This window comes from Cydia strobilella, chromosome 17, assembly GCF_947568885.1.
Source record: "Cydia strobilella chromosome 17, ilCydStro3.1, whole genome shotgun sequence".
NCBI lineage: Eukaryota > Metazoa > Arthropoda > Insecta > Lepidoptera > Tortricidae > Cydia > Cydia strobilella.
Genome location: NC_086057.1, coordinates 14620081 through 14642072, shown reverse-complemented (window position 1 = coordinate 14642072; position 21992 = coordinate 14620081). Strand labels below are relative to the sequence as shown.

The following is a 21992-nucleotide window of genomic DNA, read 5'->3' as shown; positions in this document are numbered from 1 at the left end:
GATAATTTTACAAATAATGTTTTCTTAATTTGCGTAAATAATTGTGATATTTTTATTGAAATCGTTTGATTCTACATTGCTTTGAGTGTAACGTAATTTTACGATGTTATTCTCACATATTGCGTTAAGAGGAAGGTGTAAAATACCGTACTTACGTGTGAAAGGTTATGATCTCATATTTTTGCTCAGAGCGGCTATTACAGCCGATTACAGAACAATTCACCAGTATTTCATCAAAGTTCAAGCATTCAAAACGCTAACCATCACTATATTTCATAAGAGAAAGCACAATTTCATACAAAACAACGATAATTAAACAAGCAACGAACAAACATGACATGTCACGTACTTATTTGTTTGCCACAACCTCGGTTGTGGCAGCGGTGGAAAAGTGAAACTATGACAAGGACAAACAATAACAGCGCTTTCTCTGCTACTCCTACTGAAAGATACATAAGACTATCCCGTTCGGTCATTTTCCCCCACTCCTCATGACCGATCCAGTTATACTAGATTCATGGTTATGAGTGGATCGGTCATTAGGGGTGAGGGGAAATGACCGAACGGGATAGTCTTATGTATCTTTCAGTAGGAGTAGCAGAGAAAGCGCTGTTATTGTTTGTCCTTGTCACAGTCTCACTTTTTTTTATTCGCCACCCTAAATTTACTATAGTTTGTGGTGGGCTACAAATCTACTCGACCAATCATATTGTCCATATTGTCGCATTGTTCTGTCCCTCACGGGCGCACGCGTATAGCTCATCCTCAGAATAATGACTAAAGCAGCTCATCTGTGTGTGTCATAGACCTAGCATTACATAGACCAGCTATACGCGTGCGCCCGTAAGGGATAGACATAGATGACGTCATAAACGTGGGGATACCATATTGGTAGAAATTACCCCAATATTTGATATCACGTTGGGGCGATTACCCTGGAGGCAAAGTTAGCTTGTTTGACGGTATTAAAAAATTGTTAAATAAAATGTCAATGGGCCGTTCTTTTTAGGCGTATGAACAATGGAATACCTCTTATAATTCGCGCAGGTGGTACAAAACTAAACATGTTTGGTAAATAAAACGTAAAATAAAATGTATTATGGGTTTTAATTTAAAGAAATCACAAATCGCAATCACACCAATTAATGTACACCATATTTAATCTTCACAACATTTGTTTATTTATTTTTTGGAACTATGGTAGAAGAGCCGGCAGTAAAGTTTCGAACCAACGTGATACCGCGATGAGATGCACAATGGTTTCCCATAAAACTGATGCTAAGTCCGAATTTGATAGTCTGCCACGGCGGAACTAGCCGAAAGTACAAAAAAAATAGCCACTTCCGGTGCGAAAAAGGGGGGGTCATTTAACCCATCTGATACTGCAATAAAAGCTATGGCATCAGTTAGAAATTTACTGGTAGATACAGAAAAGCGAAATCTGCCAGTATGATTCCTGCCGGAAGTGCTTGGCATACGCTCTCAAAGGTGACCATCAGGACCCCTAAATTAACCCATCTGATACCAGCATGAAACCAATTCCAGTCGGTAGATATGAACCTTCTCTTCAGGAATATATAAGTCTGCCAGGGCGCTTTCAGCCGAAACACCTTGACATACGAGATTATGTGAGCAACATCCGTGGAACCCGTATTTTGGAATTGTACAGATTACAGACATTTTAATTATTGCAGGCTTATGATTTATTACCTAATGCTTATATTTGTATATTTTTATGCCATTAATAACATATATTTCAAATGTATTAATATACACAATATAATTTGGGCATTAATTTAATACCTGCTTACGGCTTTGTACTTCTTTGTTTGCCTTATAAAGGTGCTAACAAATTAGCTACCGATATCTTTACAGTTGATAGTACTCGGCTCCTGAAGTATATGTAAGTATGAAACATTATAGGTTTTATGATGTTATTTTGAGAAAATTGGAAAACAAATTTGCTTTGTAAAAAAAACTCTGTTAATGAGATAATTAAATGAGACCTCATTGAACAGATTCTAAAACCTCTTTTAAATATAAAACTTAACTGGCCACTTCACGCTGATAAATCAAATGACACGTTGACAATGACATTTAAGACAAACAAGCAGTTAAATACATGATGATTATTTTTTAGATAGAATTATAGTTTATTTATTTTGTTCGGTAAATAAAATAAAAATTATGAGAAACTTTCTTAATTTCTATTAAAAGTTAATTGTTCTAGTGTTCTAGTACCAACCATCTCGTAAAATTTCTGTAGCTAATTTGTTAGCACCTTATATATAAATAATACAATAATTTCAAATTACAATATCCCTTATTTACCAAAATGAACAAAATTATTATTATTACATACTTATTGTAAACGGGTGTAAAAAGACAGGATTTTCAACGTCAAGGACGATTTTTACCAATAATCCAAATATGAACATTTTAAATCATTTTTAGGGTTCCGTACCCAAAGGGTAAAAACGGGACCCTATTACTAAGACTCCAATAGATTATATTCTGTTTTTTATTCCGTAATCCGTAGACTAAAATGACATTTCATGTGGTACTAAGAAATGTCATGTCTTACATATGAAACGTCATTTTAGTCTACGGAATAAAAAAACAGACCTTAGTTATCTCAATTTGTAGTGTTATAAAACAACACCCTGAATGTTAAACTACGTCAGTTTTGCGTCAACGTCAAGAAATGTAGGGGAAAGGTGGGCATGACGGGATACTTAATGTTTCAAGTCCAATAAAACTGAAAATGCTATTTTTTTAAAGTTTTTGTTATTTTTATTTTTATCTTTGGTAATCAGTCTTTCATAATCAACACTTACTAGGAACTCTCTAGTTAGATAATTAAATTAAAAATAAATTAAAATGGCCAAAAGTGCCTTCTCTCCATCTTGCCCCCAAGTATGGTAAGATGGGGAACCCCTACGGGACAAGATAAGAATGATTCATATAAATATTATATTAGGGCCTAAACAAAACTTAAATTTTTGGCTTTTGGGTCCATCGTCTGATAACTTCTCACGAACTGTTTTACTTTTATTTCTTAAGTCGTCTGAGAGACAGAAAATGTGTTTACAGCTAACATGTACCCCATCTTCCCTTGTTAATTTTATTGTTTGTTGGGTTAATTTTATTGTTTGTAAAAATTGACATGTAAAAGTGCCCCTGTGGCCTATTTGCTGAATAAATGTTTGATGTTGAAGAATAAATAAATTCAAATCCGCAATTCTTCATCAGTTTATCACTTTAAAACTACGGCCGTCAAGATGTACCCCATCTTGCCCCATGTGCCTAATGAAATTCGAAAGTTTTTTGTAAAATAAACCGTACTTGAAACCAAACAAGTCCTTAGCTGTTGGCGTGATTGCTGGGCCATAGGAATAAATTAACAGTATATATGTGCTGGTGATAATAAGGAAACAAACGCAAACCAAATAAAACACAAAAACCGGCCAAGTGCGAGTCGGACTCGCGCACGTAAGGTTCCGTACCATAATACCATTAAGCAAAAAATGGCAAAAAAGTCACGTTTGTTGTATGGGAACCCCACTTAAATATTTATTTTATTATGTTTTTAGAATCATTTATTCATCAATTGTGCATTACAGGTAATGAATACAGGTGTTATAAACAATTAGTTATAGTTTGTTATAACGGCAACAGAAATACATCATCTGTGAAAATGTCATCTGTCTAGCTATCACGGTTGATGAGATACAGCCTGGTGACAGACGGACAGACAGACAGACAGACAGAAAGCGGAGTCTTAGTTATAGGGTCCCGTTTTTACCCTTTGGGTACGGAACCCTAAAAATAACAAGGAATATGGCAAAAACAGTTTTTTTGCAAATAAATAATTAACGACACCATTTGTCTAGCCGGTCACTGTGCGAACTGATTGCTATGATGGTGACGCATCGTCATGCGTTAACGGGATTCTGATGGTTGGTCAGTCGTGTCGCCATATAAAGCCGCTACCCCGTCTTACTCGTCTTGCCCCTCTCTCCCCTACATAAGATAGTGATTAGATACACCAAATAGGTGAAAAAACGCCTCAAGCGTAAAAGAAACCACCAAAAATCATTTTATGTCGCATTACAAGCCTGATTTAGCTATGAATACTAATACCCCCTTATTCGTAAAACTTTACGAGCCTGAATTAGTTAAATTATGTTTTATCCTTTTCTTACAAATACATAAGTCAAAATGACAGACAAAGACAAACGATTCATATAGCTAATTCAATGACTATTAATCATATTAATCACATTATTTAATTTATTTTAACTTAATTTATTATAAATATGTGTTATTAATAACGTAATAATATACAAATATAAGCATAGAGTAATAAATTAATAAGCCTGCAGTATTTGAAATGTCCGTAATATGTACAATTCCAAAATACGGGTTATACGGGTACCACGGATGTTGCGCCACATAATCTCGTATGTCAAGGTGTTTCGGCTGAAAGCGCCCTGGCAGACTTATATATTCCTGAAGAGAAGGTTCATATCTACCGACTGGAATTGGTTTCATGCTGGTATCAGATGGGTTAATTTAGGGGTCCTGATGGTCACCTTTGAGAGCGTATGCCAAGCACTTCCGGCAGGAATCATACTGGCAGATTTCGCTTTTCTGTATCTACCAGTAAATTTCTAACTGATGCCATAGCTTTTATTGCAGTATCAGATGGGTTAAATGACCCCCCCTTTTTCGCACCGGAAGTGGCTATTTTTTTTGTACTTTCGGCTAGTTCCGCCGTGGCAGACTATCAAATTCGGACTTAGCATCAGTTTTATGGGAAACCATTGTGCATCTCATCGCGGTATCACGTTGGTTCGAAACTTTACTGCCGGCTCTCCAACCACTAGAAGTACGAAAAAACTTCGAGGTCAAAATTACCCATAAAATTATGATATTTTCATCTGGTATCCCTAACATGATTGTTATGCAGCTAAATTAAGAAGAAGTTTAAAAATGGCTGACCTCAGACTCTTACCTACCTACGTAATTTGGGCGGATAATTTTACAAATAATGTTTTGTTAATTTGCGTAAATAATTGCGATATTTTTATTGAAATCGTTTGATTCTACATTGCTTTGAGTGTAAAGTAATTTTACGATGTTATTCTCACATATTGCGTTAAGAGAAAGGTGTAAAATACCGTACTTACGTGTGAAAGGTTATGATCTCATATTTTTGCTCAGAGCGGCTATTACAGCCGATTACAGAACAATTCACCAGTATTTTATCAAAGTTCAAGCATTTAAAACGCTAACCATCACTATATTTCATAAGAGAAAGCACAATTTCATACAAAACAACGATAATTAAACAATCAACGAACAAACATGACATGTCACGTACTTATTTGTTTGCCACAACCTCGGTTGTGGCAGCGGTGGAAAAGTGAAACTATGACAAGGACAAACAATAACAGCGCTTTCTCTGCTACTCCTACTGAAAGATACATAAGACTATCCCGTTCGGTCATTTTCCCCCACTCCTCATGACCGATCCAGTTATACTAGATTCATGGTGTGTGTAATGCTAGGTCTATAGCGCCCTCCACACTCGCGTTCGCGACTTCGCGCCCCGTAGTCTGGAGCGAACTTATGATGTGTCGTATGTAGATGATTGTGTCTTAAACATGCTTTGTCTAGAACGGAACGTAACGTAACAAATAGTAGTTAGCTTGTGCTAATGACCTCATTTATCTTAGTTGATCTCATTTTCTTACCCATACAATTTGAACCTTTTTGTTTTTGACATAAAGCCTACTTATTAATACAAATTAACCTGGAACGTGGATATGTCGTTGATTCATTTTGATTATACGTGTTGTTTTATTTTGTGACTAAATAAATATGGCACCGAAGCAAAAGTTCGCTGAAGGTAATTGTGTTATTTATTCGTTAATATTCTATTAACTCTGCCTTATTTTACAAGTGATTCTTTAGTTCATCTGTTAACTAAATACATTAGATACATTTACCATTTTTCAGGTGAGAAAGTATTGTGTTTTCACGGTCCTCTGATTTACGAGGCAAAATGTCTAAAAAGCGTTACTAAAGACAAACACGTCCGTTACCTAATACATTACGCAGGATGGAATAAAAAGTACGTATTTAAATATTTTTTTTGCTTGTGTACATTGTAATGAAGAACATAACCTAACATTTAATGTATAAAGATAAGATAAGATAAGATACATTTATTAATAAAATTGTACAAATTTTACACGTCAATTCAACCATACTATAATATACAATATCAACCATATAATTATAATAAATTTATACGTCTTTTTCAGTTGGGATGAGTGGGTTCCGGAAAGCCGTGTCTTGAAATATAACGAGGCAAATGTGCAGCGGCAGAAGGAAGTGCAGCGGGCGCATTCAACCCAGCCCGCAAAGACCAAGAAAAGTAAGCTAAATGGGTTTTTGACAGGCTGTTAACAAAGTGTTAATAAGGTTGTATTTCAAGATTGTTAAGTTGGGAGTGTTGGGACACAGTGGGCTCTGAATAATAATAATAAGATGCAGAAGGCGATTAGTTAGGGTTGAGCTGGAGCGAGGCGCGAGGCCAGAAGGGTCGCTGAACATAGGAAGGCGTGGCGCGAGCTTGTGAATGCCCTTTGCACCTCTGGGGTGCCATAGGACAACAACATAATAAATTACCTAAGTTTTAACAATATTATTATACTAGCTTTTGCCCGCGACATCGTCTATGTAGAGTAATTTGGGTAGCTTATTTTTTATCCAATCTGCTTTTTATCGATTTCCCATACAAACTTCCACCCCCCTTTTCTCTCCCTTAAAGGATGATTTCTGGGATAAAAACTACCATATGTCCTTCCCCGGGACTCAAACGATCTCTATACCAAATTTCAACTAAATTGCTTCAGCGGTTTAAGCGTGAAGAGGTAACAGACAGACAACTTTCGCATTTATAATATTGGTATGGATTTCCGCAGCTCCGTCAAAGGGTCGTAAATCTGAATCAGCTGCAACTGGAACACCTGGAAAGGAGGAGGCAGCCACACCAGCCGGTATGTTACTCCATTACAGACTTATACGTTCGTTATCGACAGATAATGGTGGAGAACAGTACAGAATAGGAAAGAAGGAGCATTCCATCGTTACGTAAGGGACATTCGGACCCATTTTTTCCACTTTCCGAGCCTGGTTACTCTTATTTATTGGCTTACCTCTTTATAGTGTAATATTGGTATCATCTTAAAGCTGCTTCTTTTCTTAATAAACTGTCTAATTAACTAAGTCGACAAAGTAATTCGGAATTAAAGCAAATATTTCGTAAGCGATTTGCATGCAAAATACGCCAACACTTTGTCCTACACGTAGACATTGCATAAATAAAGAATTTTGTTGAAAAAAAGTAGATGAAAAACTTACCGATTTCATGGAATGCCCCAGAATGGGAAAAACTGGGGTAGGCCTTTTCCGCACGTGACATGCAAATAAGTACATATATCATAGAAGGTAGGATCCTATAAACAGAAGTAGCCTACCGTGTGCGCCCGTGAGGGACAGAACACGCAATGCTACAATATGATTGAATTTATGGTAGGGAATAAAAAAAAAGTGAGACTGTAACAAGGACAAACAACAATAACACTTTCTTTGCTACTCCTACTGAAAGATACATAAGACTATCCCGTTCTGACAACTCACTCCCCCCACCACTCATGCCTAATCCAGTTTTATACTAAATAAATTTGTAATTTAATATAATTGTAAAAAAAGTATGAAATAAAGGCCATTAGTTTTATCAATGGAGCATTTCATCATGAAATTTAACTCTGCTCCGTTATTTTTTATATCTAATACTCCTTGAATGCCTCGTTAATGTTCTAACTTGTAAGTTCTAACCTGTAAGTTGTTCCCTGCAGCGGCCACCAAGGGACGCAAGTCGGAGGCGGCACGCGACGAATCCCGGGCTTCCACCCCCGCTGGTACTGATTCCTGCTAGTCTCCACTACACCAGGGGCTCCCAACCTACTGTCTTGTCTAGGCCCTTAACTTCAAAAAAATAACCATTATAGTGTATATAATTGTTTAAGCACACTAGTTGTGTCCCTTTTTGTTGTGTTTTTCCAGCCTGTTTTTCTTTACCGGTATGACACAGTGCTATTGTTGGGAATTCCTGGCCTAGAGAGATTGTTCAATAATATTTGAAGCTTTGGTCTTCAGTTGACCCCCTTCACTGCCTATAGTGTAGCTTTTTCTGTATGTAATATAGCAAATGAATGCAGCAATGCTTCCTTGAATAGCCTTGAAATTGCCGCGCGAAGCAGCTCGGTCGGTGGAGACGCCTCGCTCGAGGCAATAAGGCCTACGTCTCCACCGACCGAGCTTAATTGTCAACTGAAGACCTAGGTTTGAGACAATAATACTATCAAGCAATCAACACTCGAATATATTCAACGAATAATCCCAAAGCATGAATAATCAGCTAGATAGATAACATAAAGCCTGTGTACTTTTCTGCTTGCATTAACCGAAACCACAATCAATCAACAGTGAAATTATTTAAATATTCAAACATACTTTACAAGCTCTAGTTTAGAGTTTTCATGAATTACAATTATGGTACCTATTTTCAAAATTCATTACGAAATTTCATGACTCTATAAACTTGTTGAGAAATAGGTCTTATTTCAACATAAGCTCGGTTCTCCATACAAACGTAGTTCCGCTCTCATTTTAAAACGACTAGCTAGATTGCTCTGAAACTTTGTACTTACAATAGGATAAGGTATATCTATGTCTGTAATTAGTTTATGTAGCTTCAGATACCATAGTAAAAAAAAACAGCAAGTTTAAGTTTTTCATACTAAACTTGTTTTTGCTCTAGTTCGTTTGTTTTATAAACTGGAGCTATATAAACTAATTTCAGACCTAGATATACCTCATGTCATTGTATATGCAAAGTTTCATTACAATCCAAGAAGTTATTTTAAAATTAAAATGAGAGCGGAACTACGTTTGTATGGGAAGGTGCAATTCTCCCGAGCTTGCCGGGGACTCTTAAACCCACAAAACTCAGTAAAGCCAACAGTCAAGGAAGATCTGAATGTTAAGGGGCCCACTGACTTTCAGTCCGCCGGACGATATCGGCCTGTCAGTTAGAACAAAAATATGACAGTGCCAAACAACTGACAGGCCGATATCGTCCGGCGGACTGATAGTCAGTGGGCCCCTGTAAGCCTTTGACCGCTATCAACGTCAACTGTGTATTCTTACAACGTTCACGATTCATGGTTCATGGGTTTGCGTGTTGTTCATGTTAAAGGTAAAGATGTAGAGACCCCGGCGGCGGGCAAGGCCAGCAAGACCTCCAGCAAGGACGCGCCTGCCGACTCCGGCTCCGACCAGCCCAAGTAAGGCCGTTCTATCCTACTCCAATAGTATTGTACAGTCGCCATCAGATATATCGGAGCGGCCAAGGTGCTCCCAAGTACACGACTCTATTTGTCAAGGCGTTAGAGTGCTTGTTCAGATATTTTTGAGCACCTCGGCCGCTCCGATATATCTGATGGTGACTGTAATAACTTCTGCTCGCGATTTCGGGCTATTCCCACTAGTTACCACCAAGTTGTTACCAGTGGTAACTAACTGGGATAATTTTTCCCACCTTTCCAAACCAAACCGAGTTGGTGGTAACTACTGTTTTTATTTCCCAGTAGTTACTAGTGGTAAAAGGTGGGAAAAAAAATTCGAGCAGTTACCACTGGTAACAACTTGGTGGTAACTAGTGGGAATAACCCGCGATTTCCTCTACGTAAAATGTTGATGATGATTGATGAAAGCTATCCTATATCCTTTCCCGGGCCTCAAACTCTCCATGCCATATTTTATCTAAGTAGATTCAGTTATTTAAGCGTGAAGAGGAAACAGACAGACAGAATTACTATCGCACTTATAATATAGTCAATGTGAGAGTTTGTAAGTGTCGATGCCTATTTCAAAAACTTATGGAGCGTAGCGTGGACGCAACAACTAGTCTAATTAATTTAATTTCATAATATAAAATGTAAAAGACAACAAATTTCACTTTACAGAAAAAAACGCAGCCGCCTTGACCTATCTATCGAGTCTGAAGAGCAATACCTAGCCAAAGTAGAAGTGAAGATCAAAATCCCTGAAGAACTGAAAGTCTGGCTTGTCGACGACTGGGATGTCATCACGAGACAGCAGAAACTAGCCATCCTCCCGGCCAAACTCACCGTTGAACAAATAGTCGACAACTATCTAGCATTCAAGAAATCCAGCAAAACGCATAACCAAGCGAAGGAAACCGTCTTAGTAGATATTACTGAGGGTATCAAAGAATATTTCAATTCTACTTTAGGATCTCAACTCTTGTATAAGTTCGAAAGGCCTCAGTATAGTGAGATATTGCAAGAATACCCCGATACACCTATGGCACAAGTATATGGTTCTATACATTTGCTCCGGCTCTTTTCCAAAATGGGCCCAATGTTGGCATATACAGCGCTGGATGAAAAGTCGCTTCAACACGTTTTAACGCATATACAGGACTTTTTGAAGTATATGGTCACGAATAGATCGACGTTGTTTAATCTCCAAGACTATGGAAATGCTACGCCCGAGTACCACAGAAAGGTACAATAGTGTTTACATTGTAAGCCGCCTGGTTGTTTGAAAGAACAAAAAGAGCAGCAAAGATGAGTAAGTAAAAATGACTGCTATTACGCTAATATTCATTATTTGCAGTTCTTTAAACACAGATAGATTAATCTTTCATAATTAGCCTCATGCATGAAGTTTATATTTGAACGAAATATGTTTTATTCGGATGTTTGTTACCGTTATATCATGTTACAAATGCATTTCCGTTTTTAAATTACCATTTAATTACTTAAAATTATAAATAAAAAGTACAAAAATTTGCCCGCGAAAAGCTAGTGAGCGAAACGCTCGAAACGCCACGTGACGTCACGCGTTCGACAGATTAGTGTCATTAGTAGCAAACGTCAGTTGGGCCGCCCAACGTGTGACGTCATCACGCTCTGTCGAATTCGCGCCAAAAATTATGAGCGTTTCAACCGCTCAAAAATTGTCAACATTTTAAATATTTTTTAATAAAATAATGTTAAGGTTTACAAAACTATTTTTATCATTTCCGGTGTTCCAACGATATAAATTATGAATCCAAAAATAAAAATAAATTCATGCATGGAGCTAATTGTGTGGTGGCCAAAAATTGTGGGTTCATGCCTCATTTATGCTGTATACACGGTGCGGTCCTTTAGATTGGATTCAGATTCATTTATTTCTCATTGAAAATGTACATTATATTTTACATGTAAAAATAAAATGCATTCACAAATAAATCGTCACAACACAATATCAAGAATAATAATCAAAAAATAAAATAATGTTTATTTTATATTTATGAGTGATATGTAAATATGGATGAGTAGATTTTTTTTTAATGGAGACGGAAGCTATAATAATATGACTGCACCGCTATCCTAGGAAACCAGAGCTTGAGCCTCGGATTCAAAGAAATGCAATTTGTTTGGATATTAGCAGTGGTTGTTACAAAAAAATATTACCTCTGTTATGTTATAATTGTTCAAAAAACATGATTATATTTTTAAAATATTAATTTAATTGCTGAAATAAATTTAGATCATACTGTACAGAGGCAGCGAAAAGCAATGTTATGAAATCTTTGTGTCATTCTCAGCAAAAATGTACTTCTTTGTTAGTTCTCAATAACTAAACTGGTCACTGATGACCTAATTAGCTTGAAAACCGACAAATTATGCTTTTTAGATGACAACGTCACATTTGGGTTTCTCCTGTGATTAAATAAGAGTTCCTTTTACCTTATCTTCATACGGAACCCTAAAAAAGTGCAAAACCGGGCTGGTTCGCTAGTTTAGCTTAAGATTGACTGAATATTTGAAGTGAAAGTATTCAATATTGTTGAGAATAATTCCTGTAATGTAAATGTTAGGACATTCATATTATTTTAAATATATAACTAGATAATTTGATACATTTTAAGGTCAAAAATATCAATCCGGATTATTCCGGACAGTGGTAAAATTATGTGAACACTAACTTTATTCTTAATAGGGGGTATTACAGTGTTCTGCCACCAGAGTGCAGCACCAGCGCCTATCGTAAACCATAGAGTAACTTTTACATACCTACTGTGCCTTAATAAAATATGACATTTATGCATCAAGGCGGTTTATTTACATCGAAATTTAGTTACCTGCCTCTTTATCGCTCGAATATTATGCAAGAGTGATAGAGGTTTTTGCAAAGACCCTCAGAGATTGTGGTAGTGGCGCCCCCTACGCAGAGTTTCGCGTAATATACCCTATTATTATATTTTTGACCTTAATTGTAACTAAGTAGGTAGTGTTTTGTAAGTCTAAAATGTATCTTTATTAAAATATATTACTTTGTGCATAGAGTAACTTATACTAGAGCGGTACTGTCATAGTAAATTTTGTAACCCCAGTAAATTCACTGCCATCTGTCGACACACTTTAAAACTAAAAATGAAGATTTATAAAAATACGATAAAATGTATTTAAATATGGATAAATGATTTTTTTTATTTGCATTAATTATTTTTATGATTTTGACCCATGTTCTTTCACTGATATGCGCTAAAATTGTTAAATAACAAACGAAACCGTCAACGCCATCTATACGACAGTAGGCCAAAGCTAGTAGCGCCCTCTGATCGAGAATCAAATTTTCTTGATTTTCGAGGCACGTTTTTTCCTTAGACTGTATCCATCTATTACGGAGTTATATCTATCTTTGCTTTGTGTCAGTGTGAGCAGTTATTTTTTGTAAGTGTTGTTAAGTCTAAGAAAAATTCGTGCTTAGTATTTGACGGCTGATGCAGATGGCGCTGTACTCCCCGTACATTATGCGGTAAAGCCTGACCAGTAATATATGATCATTGTCAAGAGGGCGCTGTTTATTCTCATGTATAGGGTGACAGTTCAGTATAGTATGAAAAAATTGTTCCAATGAAATTCCGCAACATGGCGCGTGATTATATATATTCCTGGTCAGGCTTATCTTATACTTACTTTACTCTTTGACTCTGCTTGTCAAAAAAATTGACGTTTGACAATTTACTTCAGTTACTTTACCGCCATCTACTTCAGGGCGCGTAGCCAAGCGTTGCTCCGTCTCCGTAGCGTCACAGAATAAATAAAAGCACTACCGTACAGAAAGGAAACTTCCTACAAAACCGAAGTTTGACAGCGGTTCAGGGTCGAATCATGCTATCCCTTTCTAATATATGGCAGTATCCCTTTCGGCTATTTAGGGTTGTCAAAATTCAAGTCATTATCTTATCTGTGGTCGTGAACGCAAAAGTAATAATTGCTCGGAGCAATGCTGAGCCGAACGGAGCCGAGTTTGCCCGAAGCGAGGAGTTTCGCACCCCTGGTAGCGTATCGTAGTACTAGTCATCTCTCTTTATCACTTCTAAATCGACACTAGTGCGACAGTGACAGTTGCGTTTCGTTCGCTACGGAGCGTTAGGGCTTGCATGTTGGCTACGCACCCAGCTGTCTCGGGACACTATTTCTTAGATTTAACAAATTATTTTGGTTTAAGTTATTCTATGTTTTTCTTTTTTTTATACTACAGTACCGGTTAGAAAAGCATGTGGTATGAGTTTGCCTTGGAGGCAATGATGATTTAAAATAAATCTCTTTAAAGTATTATTGTCTTTTTGTACTTTTCTTACGAGTAGGTAACTACTTATAAACAATATCAAAATCACTTAAGTCCCATGATACCTACTACCTAGTTACCTACCCTTTCAAAAATAAATAGTTATTTCGTTATTTGTTTTACATGGAGGAAAAGTTATTAACTCCTCGTGCTAGTATTGATCACCGGGTACAGTACGCATTATCTTAAATGATTTTTCACACATCACCTATTCGAAAAAGGACTTATTCTTCCCCGCTAGGAGGGATCAAAGTGGCACTTTCTTCCCTGCTAGGAGGGATCAAATTGGCACTTTTCTGTTCTAAGACACGATTTTTTTTTTCTTTTTTGCATACTATTTTTTTAGGTAATTAATATTTTGGAATATAATTTCCTCATTAGTGATGTGAAAAACAGTATGTGTCACATGGTAGCAAAATTATTTCCACCTTGGGCGATATCGCTTGAATCCCTCACTACGCTCAGGATTTACTTACTATTTTCGCCCAATCCCTAAGCTGTTAAGGACACTCATGCGCGAATCACGGCGCGAAGCCGCGAACGCGAGTGTGGAGTCGATTTCGCTGATTAGCGAACTAGACTCCAGACTCGCGTTCGCGGCTTCGCGCCATGATGCGCGCATGAGTGTGGAGGGCCCTTTAAACAAAAGGCATCTTTTCATTTGTGCGCCGCGGTGGCTACCTCATTTCTCATCACTTATCAGTGAAAAGGATCACGCGATTAAAAGGCAATGGGGTTGGCAACTGTCAAAGGTTTGCAGAGATGGCGCCATCATAGCTTGCCCCTTTTTCTATGAGATTCTCCTCGTGAGAGTCGTGAGTATTATATTCTTCGATGAGATTTGGCTTAAAGGGCTGGCATCCAGGGCATTTAAAAAAACAAAAATTTGACACAATGAATGAGGGCTATCGTTTTTTTGCTCACCAGTTGGCGCCTCTGTTGATGGTGGTCCAAAAGACTAAAGAACAGCTGTCAGTCATTGAAGTGACAAGTGACATTTGACATTTCGAAGTATGGAAAAGACCACCATCTACACTAGCGCCCCTAGCGGCGAATTCATACGCGTTAGCCCTCATTCTAGGGATTGACAGGGCAAGCTATGCTGGCGCCATCTGCTAATTATTTCGACCGGCCAACCCCATTACTGCGGCCTTTTTAGGGTTCCGTACCCAAAGGGTAAAAATGGGACCCTATTAATAGTAACACTCCACTGTCCGTCCGTGTGTCTGTCCGTCTGTCTGTCTGTCACCAGGCTGTATCTCATGAACCGTTGAATTTTTCACAGATGATGTATTTCTGTTGTCGCTATAACAACAAATACTAAAAAGTACGGAACCCTCGGTGGGCGAGTCCGAATCGCACTTGTCCGGTTTTTTTTAAACGGCCGCAGTTTTATTTATTTACTGCGCTAAATCCAGGGGTCACCAACTGGCTCATGCTGTGAAACCTTGCTGACGCCAAAGATAGATATAACTCCGTAATAGATGGATACAGTCTAAGGAAAAAACGTGCCTGGAAAATCAAGAAAATTTGATTCTCGTTCAGAGGGCGCTACTAGCTTTGGCCAACTGTCGTATAGATGGCGTTGACGGTTTCGTTTGTTATTTATAATTTTAACGCATACCAGTGAAAGAACATGGGTCAAAATCATATAAAAATAATTAATGCAAAAAAAAAAACATTTATCCATATTTAAATACATTTTATCGTATTTTTATAAATATTTATTTTTAGTTTAAAAGTGTGTCGACAGATGGCAGTGAATTTACTGGGGTTACAAAATTTACTATGACTATGACAGTACCGCTCTAGTATAAGTTACTCTATGCTTATATGGTTCATGTTATACTCATGTCCCAGAGCCTAACTAGCGCCACCGGAGAGATTAGGAACTATTATTTAAAGCTGAAAGCGGTCACTTTCTGCCATAACCTAAGAGATTGGCATCCTTTCTATACTATCCATACCCATTACTGCGGCCTTTTTAGGGTTCCGTACCCAAAGGGTAAAAACGGGACCCTATTAATACTAACACTCCACTGTCCGTCCGTGTGCCTGTCCGTCTGTCTGTCTGTCACCAGGCTGTATCTCATGAACCGTTGAATTTTTCACAGATGATGTATTTCTGTTGCCGCTATAACAACAAATACTAAAAAGTACGGAACCCTCGGTGGGCGAGTCCGAATCGCACTTGTCCGGTTTTTTTTAAACGGCCGCAGTTTTATTTATTTACTGCGCTAAATCCAGGGGTCACCAACTGGCTCATGCTGTGAAACCTTGCTGACGCCAATGTCGCGACCGCTGACTCATACTTACCAACTTATCTCTGCCGTCAACACACGGCAGCTCTCTAAATATAACTTTGAAGAAACATGTTTGTCACAGACATTGGTAAGTTTGTACGGTAAAAAACCAGCCGTATTAAGTTAGTAATTAATGTATTATGTACATAATGAATGTTATCTGGCGCGAAGTATAAAATGGTAATTGTTTGGTTCGTATTGCTTTGGCGCCATTGGTGTTATGCGGAAATAGTTCGAATATAAAACCGGTAAAAATAGCACGCTCCGGCGGAGTCCAGCTTCGTAAAATTTGCTATTGATATGATATTACTCTCTCTGCGAGCGCGTTCGGAAGTGTGAAGGAGCATATATGATCATCTAATCAATAACAGATATGTAAATCTGAAGTGCGCTTCCGTTTCTCAATATCAGAGGGACTACAGGGGTCTACCGCGAATAACGAAGTTCGCAAGTTACGGCATCTTTATCTGTCACTCTAATTACGCCGTAATTGAAGTAAAAAGAACCGGCCAAGTGCGAGTTGGACTCGGCAAAAAAATCACGTTTGTGGAGCTCCACTTAAATATTTATTTTATTCTGTTTTTAGTATTTGTTGCAACAGAAATACATCATCTGTGAAAATTTCAACTGTCTAGCTACCACGGTTCATGAGATACAACCTGGTGATAGACGGACAGACAGACAGCGAAGTCTTAGTAATAGGGTCCCGTTTTTACCCCTTTGGGTACGGAACCCTAAAAAAGTACCTACATAATTAGAATTCGATTTGTTCTGTCTGGTTGACTAATAGAGAATGCAATTTGGCACTAGGTCTGATCTTTACAAATAGTATGGTCTGCATCAGAAGCTAAGCAAGGTGTTTAAAAATGATTTGACCTAAGACTGTTGTTTAAAAAAAGAATAGAATAGAATAGAATAAAACTTTATTTTATATAATTAAAGTTACAGAATGATGGCCCGCCAAGTGCAAGCAGTATTATTTTACATATATGTCTTAGGTATCAAAAAGATCTGATGTAAAGGAAATGGGGCTCAATTCAGGCGTGAATTGGCTCACGCTAAAGCTATGTATATAATTAAATTAAATGACAGGAATACGAGGTGGGGCCATCCGCTTGGAGAGTGGTTTTCCTCTTTCTTGTTTACACACATAGTCAATTTCACCAGTACGCAGACCAGGCAACATAGGATTATGGTGGTTCGGCTTATCATATCTGTCCCCAGGTTGCGTAAGACCCGGAATTTGCTGATCCTTTAACTTACGGAGCATATCTTCATGGAAGTCTCTAGCACGTATGTACCATGGGTCTTCATCAAGCATCTCCTTAAAAAAGCGCGTGTGTTGACTATTTTGAACACATGGCCCGCTTATCTACTTCTGCAGCTGACTTTCCCTAACAGTCACGTAGCTGTTGCATTTAATCATCAATATCACTGTCGCCATCCACATATGGTCACGGACCGAACACATCATAAACAGGAAAATAACTAGCGTAATATATACGTGTTAATCTGTAAAGCTGAGCGCTAAATAGCCAGGGTCCACGAGTGCCTTAAAAGGAAGAAATGGCGGGCCGAGGTCGCTTGCGAAACCGAGGTCTGACGACAGCTGGTGCCGCTGGTGGATGCTTTTAAGTAATTTGGATACTATACTTAGGTGTGATGCGTAACCTGTACCGCGTACAAGGGTCATTCATACAGCAATCTCATTCCCCTGGCTATACTGCATATTCGCAAATTCCCAGGAGATTCCGCTCAGCCGTTATGGTTGGTATGCCCCCATACAACGTCTGAGAGGGTGACGCCGCAGGGGATGTTAGTGGGTATTCTCCTCCCCATCCTCTGGTTAGAGTATGTACGGGAGGAGCGAGCCCCACATACCACCCCCCCAATGGGCTTCCTCGGCCCGGGGGGTGAGATGGGTAAATGCATTTACCCCTGGGTCAAAAAAAAAGAAGGTTTGATGCGTAACCTGTACCGTAAAAGAGTCATTCAATCAATCAATAATTTATTGCAAGAACATAGTATTACATAAGTTAATAAACATTTAAAAGAAGCAATTCTACAGCAATCTCATCCCCCTGGCTATACATATTCGCAAATGCCCGAGATTCCGCTCAGCCGTTATGGTTGTAGATGAAACTAGACACGGGTTACGCAGTCACCAAAAATGAGATGCTAATAATGCATCATGCTAATTTGCGAATATTAATAGCCAGGGGAATGAGATATTTGTAGAATAACCCAAAATCACCCAACTACCTCTTAAGTCCGAAAGCTCTCGTCGAATGTCTTCGTGCATATTATTGTCTGTATTTAAATGCCGCATTTCTACGGGAAGACATTTTTACAACAGAAAGGTAATAAAGCTCGGGCAACACCAAAAAGAACATTTATTAAAAATATTTATCAGTACGGTTTTTACTCACTATTATTTTTAGTCGCTTTTGGCGACATGTTTCGGATTCTTTGGGAATCCATCCTCAACCGTACTGATAAATATTTTGAAATATGTCTCACGATAGGTTAAGTGCGAAGAACATTTATTGCTTGTGAACCATAGTTTGTAGTGTACTGGACTAATATTTAGTTGTGGGTAGCTTAACGATAGTCGAATCGGACTTGAATTTCGAGCTCATTTGGTTCTGGTCTGGGATTCTGGATGCTCAATAGCGGGGACTGTATTAGAGTGTAGGGTCTGCAGGATTTTCGGAAAGAACATGCAACATTTTATGTAAACAGAGATAAAGAAACAAGAATTGCATTTTACCTATGTAGGTTAGGTAACTACAGGTTATTACTTTACTTTAGGTATATACCTATCTACTCATTTCAACTGACCTATCGTGCCGAAAAGTCTCGAAACTGCATTGCCGTGCTGAATGGCAAGTGATATTTAAGTATACTTACCTAGGCCTAGGTACCTATTTACTGATGGGTAGGTTATGGGCCATATAGTTGCCTGAAATAAGTTTTAAATAATTTTTTTCGTCCTTAATTGCTGGACTGTACCAAGATGACCACAGTTTGTTTTTTGTTTAACTTATAAATAGTAACTTTCCGGAAGAGCTAGGACAAAAACAAAATCTGAATCTGTGATTTATTTAGCACTCTTTATCACGTTATTGTTGCCAATGTAATTTGGCAATTCTATTGCTGTTAGATTCATCCGGTTGACAGTATTATACCTACCTACTTAGTGACAAGGCGGAAAACAGTTTTTTAAATTTTTAGGTACGTTCTTTCTTTCTTCAGTCTTTTACTGCCTAATTCCAATAGTTGATAGCCAGTTTGTCACCTCTATAACTTGCAATTAAGATTGAAGGTGGCAAGGTAACTGGGCTTTGTGCTCAGCTGCTCAGCACTGGGACATTTACGTTACATCTACCTATACCTACCTAAATATCTAAAGGTTTGATCAAAATTCGAAATAGTAAAACTTATCAAGATTCTGAAGAAACCAGCAAGTCAAAGGTCAAAAGCGCATCTTTTATTTAAGCAGGAAAGCGTATATTAACTGTAACCTGTGACAAACGTGTAAATATAAGTTGTATTAAGCGGGATTTATGTATCCTGTCAAGAATTCCATGTCAACAGCAAATTTTCTATAAAACCGCTAACCGCCTGGAAGACACAACATGGCCCCCGGCTATTTGCGGCGGCATGCCAGGAATAACAAAGTGTCGTCATCGGCCGCGTACGGATACATCACTGATTGCGTCCTATACAAGGGGAGGAAAACGATATGTAACTTATGTGAAAGAATTTCTCTTCAGTGCTGAACTGTTAAAATGGTCTTGCCTAAGATAACAGCGTGTCGTCATCGGCCGCGTACGGATACATCACTGATTGCGTCCTATACAATTTAAGGGGAGGAAAACGATACGTAAACTCATGTGAAAGAATTTCTCTTCAGTGCTTAACTGTAAGAATGGTCTTGCCTGAATTATCAGGGTGTCCTCATCGGCTGCGTAGGGATACATCATCGATTGCATCCTATACAAGGGGTCAAGGGTAGGAAAACGATACGTAACCTACAAAAGAATTTCTCTCTTAAACTCTTAATGGAGAGAGAATCTTTATTAGTCGCATTGCGACAGCCAGTGGTCTGTATACAGTGGGGTTGTTGATGGCGATGACGAGGGTATGTCTTGTAATTAGTCCCAAGCAAATCCCAACTAAAATGACATATTGGCGAAAAAGGAATGCTGTCGCTGCTTTGACCCTCAGTGAAAACACATACTTTCCGACTGTTGATACCTACCTAGGTACGTGCCTAACAGGTTACAACACCTTCGTATCGTTCAAGTTTTAAAGAAAAAGTATGCCAAATTAGCTCCGATTATTGTTCCCCTTCATAAATAAGCACGATATACTAGACTTATATTGACCGGGATATAGACCGTGATTAGAGCTCACAAATAATACAAAAGGTAATCACGGTCTATATCCCGGTCAATATAAGTCTAGTGAAACTAACCGTGAATCATTCAAAACTCACGATATACTAGTCGCAAAATAAGTTTCCTCGTATTAGACGTATTAAAAGTTTGTCATATGGCAGTAGCAAAACTAATAGGTATATATTCTAGCTAGTATTTTAGTTTTTAGAATCCTACGCTTCGTTTTGTTCCATTGTGACTCGTTTATGGTAAGTATTCTGACTGTTCTGTTCACCAAATGGTGCGGAAGTGGCATGTTATAACCTTGTGGATTGTGGATGTAGAGTCCTCCAAATGGTTATTTTTATGAGACGTTTGCACCATCAGATAAACCAAAACCCAAGGTTTAATTCTTATTTGGAAGACATAATAGACATGGAAAGTCAAAGTGGTTTTCGTGACATTACGACTAAGGAAGCTGCACAAAAATAAGGCCCGGTTACCTTGCTATAACTTCCAAAATTTCATAGGTACTTTTATGTGTTGAATTGGGTTCAAATTGTGCGACCATGTCCGCTGTACCATAGAACAAAATAAAAATAAAAGATAAAAACAAAGAAGGGCCTTATTTCGTGCAGGTATCTTATTTATACCATTTGCTATGTTACTGCTTGCCAAATTACAAGATTAAGCCGCTTCAGCGAGCAGAAAAACCGACGAATCAAAAATGGAAGCAGTTGCCCAGTTTACCTACGAACGCCGCCTTTTGTGCCTTATTATTAACAACAACAATATAGTTATAAGTGGATAAACTATGTCATAAATACACGTACCTAATCCTTGTTTTCATATACAAGTGTTTCCAAACCATGACATATTCACAATATACACATATCGTAATTACGCCACGAATTCCTCGATGCGTCGGTGACTCAACGTCCGTGACAGCTGCGCCGACCCAGAATCTTTTTAAGGTGTAGCCTTTACCTGAAGATCATGCTTACAATTATGTACGTGAAGACGCATAGCATATGAGTTGGTACTTGGTAAAACTGGTAGAAGAGGGCCTAATTCGACTTGCTTTATACACAGCTTATGACATGGATCAATCGCTGAGCTGGTCGCAGCCGATAACATGGGTTTCCCGATATGTAGCTAAAATGCTTCGTAGAGGCAAAACGACAACTTGTCGTTATTGGTGCTGAATGGAAGAATAAAAACCGGCCAAGTGCGAGTCGGTACAAATTAAATTTTTTAGTGTTTATTGTTATTATAGCGGCAATAGAAATACATTATCTATCTAGCTGGTGACAGACAGACGGATAGGATAGGATGTTGTTTACCCTTTGGGTACGGAACCCTAAAAATGAGTGATCCGCCATAAAGCACGTCACACACCGCGAAACCTTTGGATCAGCTGTTGGGCACTGGGTGATTCAGAGTTTTCCTCTCATTGCCGTGAATAGCGTTGTGGGACTTGTGGGGCTGTGGCCGCTTATCAAATGTGTCGAAAGCCAAG

General features: G+C 38.3%; 1 protein-coding gene and 1 long non-coding RNA gene across 3 annotated transcripts in view; one reads left to right on the top strand and one right to left on the bottom strand.

Moving 5' to 3' along the window:
* The window catches only part of LOC134748928 (uncharacterized), a 448425-nt gene that overhangs the window by 89074 nt on the left and 337359 nt on the right, over positions 1-21992 (bottom strand). The window lies entirely within an intron of this gene.
* Positions 5800-12486, top strand: LOC134748853 (mortality factor 4-like protein 1). Of its 2 annotated transcripts, XM_063683675.1 has the most exons (7): positions 5800-5914; positions 6025-6139; positions 6333-6445; positions 6996-7070; positions 7932-7994; positions 9335-9422; positions 10104-12486. In XM_063683675.1, exons 1-7 carry the CDS (start codon positions 5887-5889, stop codon positions 10675-10677), a joined length of 1056 nt encoding a protein of 351 aa, XP_063539745.1. In that variant the 5' UTR covers positions 5800-5886; the 3' UTR covers positions 10678-12486. The 2 variants fall into 2 exon arrangements, with proteins under 2 accessions (XP_063539745.1, XP_063539746.1); XM_063683676.1 differs by lacking the exon at positions 7932-7994.

What these genes read in the sequence shown, in the direction of transcription:
- LOC134748853 (XM_063683675.1), top strand. Translation starts at nt 5,887, where the DNA reads ATGGCACCGAAGCAAAAGTTCGCTGAAG. An exon ending in GCCCGCAAAGACCAAGAAAA is followed by an intron (nt 6,446 to 6,995) that starts GTAAGCTAAATG and finishes GGATTTCCGCAG; the next exon opens with CTCCGTCAAAGGGTCGTAAA. An exon ending in CCGGGCTTCCACCCCCGCTG is followed by an intron (nt 7,995 to 9,334) that starts GTACTGATTCCT and finishes TTCATGTTAAAG; the next exon opens with GTAAAGATGTAGAGACCCCG.